At 34.2% G+C, this 6,816-nt stretch overlaps 1 protein-coding gene across 2 annotated transcripts; it reads left to right on the forward strand.

The window, feature by feature from the left end:
• Window positions 1-968: 968 nt before the first annotated feature.
• On the forward strand, window positions 969-4,692 carry LOC140957494 (uncharacterized). Of its 2 annotated transcripts, XM_073414784.1 has the most exons (10): window positions 971-1,312; window positions 1,400-1,456; window positions 1,583-1,660; window positions 2,090-2,143; window positions 2,864-2,946; window positions 3,387-3,486; window positions 3,569-3,631; window positions 3,800-3,979; window positions 4,129-4,189; window positions 4,329-4,692. In XM_073414784.1, the coding sequence occupies exons 1-10, from the start codon at window positions 1,043-1,045 to the stop codon at window positions 4,433-4,435; spliced, it is 1,053 nt and encodes a 350-aa protein (XP_073270885.1). In that variant the 5' UTR covers window positions 971-1,042; the 3' UTR covers window positions 4,436-4,692. The 2 variants fall into 2 exon arrangements, with proteins under 2 accessions (XP_073270884.1, XP_073270885.1); XM_073414783.1 differs by having other exon boundaries at window positions 969-1,312; window positions 3,800-4,189.
• Window positions 4,693-6,816: the final 2,124 nt, after the last annotated feature.

Consider the following 6,816-nt stretch of genomic DNA (forward strand, 5'->3'; position numbering starts at 1 on the left):
ATAGGGTGATCGATGAATTCGGCACCTCGGGTTCTCAACCCAATATTTCTTTTTATTTTTCTTCCTTACTTCTCTTCTTATCTTTTATATAGGTGGCTAAGTTTTGTGTTGCAGATAATTCCGAGATGCAGGAAGCCTTTGCCAAGAGGCAGCCATCATGACTTGTATCTATATAAATATCTAGATTTTATTAATCGTGAACATTCAATTCACTTACAATTTTTCACAAATAATCAATATACATTATCTACATTGTATTTTCCCTTGCAAGAAAAACTTGACTGACTTGAATGTCGGAGTGTCTACGTAAGAAAATCCTCTGGCGCCCCACTAACGTTCCATGTTCTCTGAGTGTGCAAATTGTTCAGCCCGAGAACTATCAACCTGATCTCCCATATTTCTGAGAAGAATTCACTCAACTCGGTAAAATTGCTCACTTAGTTCACCCGATTTACCCAGTTGACATCACATACTATCGATCGTTTACACACATTGTGTGTATAACATAATATATATGTGTGTGCGCACTTTGTTTTGAACATTTTGGTTTAGTTACGATATTCAACATATTACATTGGATTTAGTAATATGATTTTGTACATTTAAAAAATATTAAAATTTAAGTATATTTCACAGAATGAAATACATATTAGAGTTAAATGTGTGAAATAACAATTTATTGAAAGATGATTACTATTCAATCTTCTTGATTTACTAATAATATAGATAAACAAATGAGATACGACCAAAATGAAAATTCAATAATTACCATGCATATAACAAATCAAAATCAAAATTTAACAACATAAAAAATTAAAATCACAAATATATAATATAAATTATTAAATTTACAAATTTTCGTTATTTACATGTTACATTTATTTTAAGAGAATAAATATTTACACTTTATGTTTTGTTATTTATATTTTATTTGTAAATAAATTTTATTTTAAATTGGATAATAAATTATACGCTGAACCCCTACATATAACGGTGAACTGTGGAGCAATCAAAACCCTAATCCCCCTCTCATTTTGGAAGTATGACTGATAGAGAATCGAGTCCATTAACTGAAATTCGAAATCAACGGCCGGAAGCACTCGGAAGACCGTCGAAATTGGCGAAAATCGAAGCTGAAGATTTCTCCGACGCGGAGGAGGAAGAAGCCGAGAAGAGAGTGATAATTGATAAGGACATGAATCCAAACCCGAAGAGGATTCAGAGATATTTGTTGGCGATTGAGTACATCGGATCTCGATTTTCCGGGGCACAGCAGCAGTCATCTTGTAGAACCGTTGTCGGTGTGCTCGAGGTGCAGTTAATGCCTATGAATTGCTGAAATTTATGTTATTTCAAAGTTTGTTTTGCTGGTGTGAGCCTGATTTTTTTCTAATGGTAGGAGGCGTTTAAAAAATTTATAGGGCAGCCGGTTTCCATTTTTTGCTCTAGCAGAACTGTAAGTATTCTGATATTGTTACTTTATCCTGCTTTTGTTCCATTTTCATCGATTTATTTTTCGTAGTCTTTCATAACGTCTCTTTTTGATTGTTAATCGTGTCGTTTTTGAATTATTTAATTCTAGGACGCAGGCGTTCATGCATTATCTAATGTCTGTCATGTAGATGTTGAGAGGATAAGTAAAAGAAAACCTGATGAAGTGGTAAGAATCTTGTTCTAAAAACTTTTTCTTATGGTCATGCTTTAACTTATCATGTGGCTAAGTACGAGGGAATTTGTACATGGTAGTTGTTTAAACCTCAAAAGTACTGCTTCACTGCTCCTGTTGTAATGTTTACCTGACCCCTGAACTTCAAGGCTTTCATGTTTAACTCTCCAATAATCTGAATGGTGAACGGGTTTATGTTTGTGATCTCCCCATCTCTAGTATTTGGGCATGTAACAAGAGTCATTGGCATATGAGGCGACGACACCAATCAATGTAGGACTAGAGTTATTACAAAGCTTGACTAACAAGTATTTCAACACTGTCAAAAATAAGAGAGAAACTATGACATCCCTTGCCTATTGAAACTGTGTTATGACATTAACCATGTGTCTCACTAATCACCTGTTTTTTTTGGAGTTGCAGTTACCTCCACATGAACCTTCAGTTGTTAAAAGAGCGGTCAATCATTTTTTACAGGTAACTTAAAACCTTCATTGGGATGACATTTTTCAAAATTCAATGTTCCATTTTTTCTTCTGTTTACATGCCAGGTTCTTTTAGCAGCTAGTACACAACCTGTTCTTCCTTTTCCTTTTACTTTTCGAGGATAAATGTTGATGACATTGTTATTTGTTCAATGGATTGTCATCAATGAAGTACATGAACATCCCAGAAAGTGTAGTTTCATTTTAATTGTCCAATGGGGATCACAGTTAAGTCTGTCAGAGTATGAGAATGAAGTTATGTGTGCTGAATTGTATAATCTTGATGGAATGAGCCTACTGACCTTGGATTGTCTTTGAGTTCGGAAGATGAGATAGCTAAATCTTGCAACAAGAAAGGCATGCCTAAACCTTTCAGTGAAGGAGAATTGGTTTTGTAAGCTATTTTACCTCTTGATACAAAGAATCCAAAGTGTGAAAAACGTTTCATATGCTAAGAACTGGGAATCGCTCTTAGAAAAATATATTTACTTTTATCATACTTGAAATATCGTACTTGATGTGGATTGATTGTTGCAACGTTTTGACACTTCCCGGGTCATGCATTATTGAAAACATGCTTTGTAATTGTTTTAGATTTGAATTTTTAAGTGGTCAGCTTCTTTAAAAGTCAAATTTTTGTTCGGGGTATCCAATTGTTTTGCATCTTTTGAGTTGAGATATTGATTTTACACATTTTGTTGATCTGTTGCAGAAGAACGAAGGTGATATAATGGTGTTAGATGTTAGGTGTGTTCCATCTGATTTTCATGCTCGCTACAGAGCTCAGGAACGGACGTAGGTATCAATCAACACATCTTTTGGAACTTGTTACTGAACCCTAGAAACTAAGATGTGCTCGCAAAATTTTCTGCTTTCTGAATTAGGTCTAGTTATTTTAATTGTTCCTAATGATAGAACATATTATGAATTTATGATTCAAGTGCTTCAGATCGCTTGGGAAACAATTTTGTGGAATTATGTTATATTATATCAAGATTGCACTTTGCAAGGTTGGATGGTTAAATATTTAATTGGCGTAGTGCTGCAGGGAATAAATTTAAGAAATCACCGCAAGCTGCTGATGTTACTTGGACAGTGTTAAAATTAGTTTGTCTTATATTTTCTGTTTCACTTGTCAAAATGTCAGGTTATTGAGCCTAGAGTACCATTTTATTGGTGATAATGATTTTGGAGCATAAAATCTGAGAATTGTTGTACCTGCAATTTTGATTTAGGTATTTCTATAGATTGTTATCTGGTAATGAGCCTTTGTCAACCTTTGAGAAAGATCGAGCTTGGCATGTCCCTGAGGAATTTGATCTAGTTTCCATGCAGGTTGACTGGCTTTCCATACACATGTTTTCTGCATTTTTTAAAATTTTTCTGATGACAGTATTTTCTTCTGATTGTCATCCAGCAAGCATGCCAAGTACTTGTTGGACGCCATGATTTTAGTTCTTTCAGAGCTGCAGCATGCCAGGTTATTTGCTTCTAGCTTTATTTCTGAAACTCTCAGTTCAGGTTCTCTCTTTTAATCTCATATATCTCTTGTAGCCACATACACTTGTAGAAAACATGTATAGCTCATAATGTCTAGTTTGCATTGTCTATTAATTAATACTTCCTGTCCTTTTTTATTGGTTTACAGGCTAAATCACCTGTCAGAACGTTGGATGAACTAACTGTAACAGAGGTTGCTTCAAGCCCATATTTTCCATCAGGGTTGAAGAGGGAACTTAGTGGAGAGACTAATCAAGGATTTGGCTCCCAAAAAGGTCACAGGTGCTTTGTTGTTACTGCGCGAGCACGTTCTTTCCTTTATCATCAGGTATTTTTAATGTTTTATAAATATTTGTCTCATGTGCTGGTCTACCCACTGAATTCTATCATTATCCGAAATACAAGTGCTAGAGGCAAAATACATGTGTCTTGGCTGCAGATAACAGTTGTGTTATTGTTGTATCAAATTTTTAACAGGTTAGATTACTTGTTGGTGTTCTGAAATCTGTGGGCGCAGGTGATCTCACCACCATAGACGGTAAGGCTGTGCAAACACTCACTACATGCATGAAATTTGGATTAGAGAACAATCATGAAAGTTTTATGATGAAACAGAAAATCTGAAATGAGTTAAACAATTGATTAGTTCTGTAAGTTGTTATCGATGCTTCTTTCAGTCGAGCAAATTCTCAAAGCAAAGGATGTGAGTGCTGCAAGTCCTATGGCGCCGGCATGTGGTCTTTACTTAGGACATGTCAAGTATGACCTCCCTTCAGAAACATGAATAGGAGGTAAAATACATGTGTCTTGGCTGCAGATAACAGTTGCGTTATTGTCGATTCCCATATGCCAGGAGACGGAATGGGCTACATCAATGCCATTAAAACCCATATGTGGCATTTAAAACGGCTTCTTAGATGTATCGTGTCGAGATCTTTAGAAGTTAGAATGCCTAGCATGCTAGAATACGATTGCATTGAAATTCTGGTTTTTACAGATTGGAAACTAGGCACTGTTGTCCTAATCAATATCTAATGAAAATTCCTATCTTAAATTTGTTTGATGCATGCTTGGTTAATCTATCAACTAAATCTAAACAAGTATTCGTAAAAAACAAATAAAATTTGAAGAAGGATAAATATTGTTCGTGTTCAATTGATCAAAACATGAAAGGTTAATTTTTATTTTTAAATAGAAGTTGTAATCGAGTGATCAACAATAAGTTTGGAACTTTAAAATTGATAATCGGGAATATTTTTTTAAATTCTTTAAACAATTTTAAATGGTGTTTCTTTAAACAACTTAGTAAACCTCATCAATACAAGAGATTATGCCAATGAAGCCCTCGTCAACGTTGGCTCATTTTGTTAGAAATATAACATAATATTGAATTAAATTAGATCTTCATACGTAACATAAAATATAAGATTAATATACGAAAAAATTAAAGGCATTAACGAGTTCTAATTGTTAGAGTAGGTGCCCAGTAAGCCAACTTGTGGTTTGAGCTTTTATTGACTCTAATGTAAAAAGATATTTATTTTAATAATATTTTACGATTTTATTCAATTATGACATTAAACTTTATCTGTATACCCATGCAAACTGCATAGATAAAGTCTTTTAATATACAATAGGTACCATGAGGTTTGTCTCGAAACGTAAAATTATAAAACTCTTTAGGAAGTGTACCGTATATTCTAAACGAGTTCCTAGTCGAATCAGCCGCCTAAAATAAGGATAAAGGTCGCTTGAGCTTGAGACTAGTACCTGTGATGTAAACGCCATGTTTCATTGGCAAGGGCATGAATATGTCCATTCATACAGATGAATGATCATATAATGATGTACTGAACAACCCTCATTCGGACTATGCAAATTGTTCTCATTTATCGAGTGAAATAGTCCGCGATTATGATTGTACACCATTAGTCCTTTGACCCTGAACAATGTATGAGCTATACATACTAGCATGTACTTTGATCAATTTACCAACTCTATTGAAGGTCATCAGGTGGTGAGGTTGGGTGTAGTTTTGAAATACGTAAGATCAAATGTATTGTAGTCGAGGATTCATCGTTTGTCTGCGAGTGAAGATATCATATGTGATATGATGAGTTAATAGTGCATAACACACTTTTATCAGTTTATATCAGATCATTAAGGATCCTTTTGTGCTATACCAACAACTCAAGCTATCAAGACTGACCGTTGGATTTTTGTATTGTCTTTCTCGTGAACTGAGGGTTTTTAAACATCCAGATTTATAAAGTGATCACTAATAGTTTTGGTTTAGACAGTGATAAGTCCTAACTGAAGTGAGTTGTTACAATTCATTATAAAAACAAATTATTTTAGTGGAAACTTTCCTAAATAGAATAAGAGGCGACTTATGAGTGTTATCTACGAATATCCATAAAAATTCTCGTGTTATTTCACTAGACAATTTACATTTTTACAAATCATATTTCAAGCCGTTTCTTGTTAAACTTCCAAACCGTTTTATTTAGTTTATCACTAGTCAAATCAGAACGTTTTCATACTTAATCTATTTTTCAGCGGTCCAGCAAAACTAATCGTTCAAGAATATCTCTTAACAACCCAAAAATTGTTAAGAACAATTTAAATTTATAGAATTTTAAAAGATTTTATTCACCTCCCCACTAAACACTAATCTGATTTCAAGTGATTTCAAAGCGAGTTTTTGTTGAGCTCTGATAACTGTATTGTAAAATGACAACTTTTAACAAGATTCCAATGTTGTTCAAAGAAGAATATAATGCCTAAAAAATTCGAATGCAGTTATATTTATCAGCCCAAGATGATTACATGTGGTATGTCATCACTGACAGTCTATTGAATATACTAAAAGCCAAAACAATAGTTGCAGTATCTAATGATGCTCCACATATGATCGAGAAGCACAAGTCTAAATGGATGACTGATGATAAAAAGAAGGTTAACCTCGACAATGTGGCCAAAGGCATTATGTGCAAGACCCTTGAATAGAACATGTTCAGCAAGGTAAAGACTTGTATAACAGCCAAAAAAATCTAGGAGAAGATTACCCAACTTCGTGAAGGAAACGATCAAACCAAGACGAACAAGCCGACTGTTGCAATAAGTTTGATAATTCCAAGATGAAGCCTGACGAGACTCTTAATA

The sequence above is a fragment of the Primulina huaijiensis genome, chromosome 14, assembly GCF_012295235.1.
Source record: "Primulina huaijiensis isolate GDHJ02 chromosome 14, ASM1229523v2, whole genome shotgun sequence".
Lineage (NCBI taxonomy): Eukaryota > Viridiplantae > Streptophyta > Magnoliopsida > Lamiales > Gesneriaceae > Primulina > Primulina huaijiensis.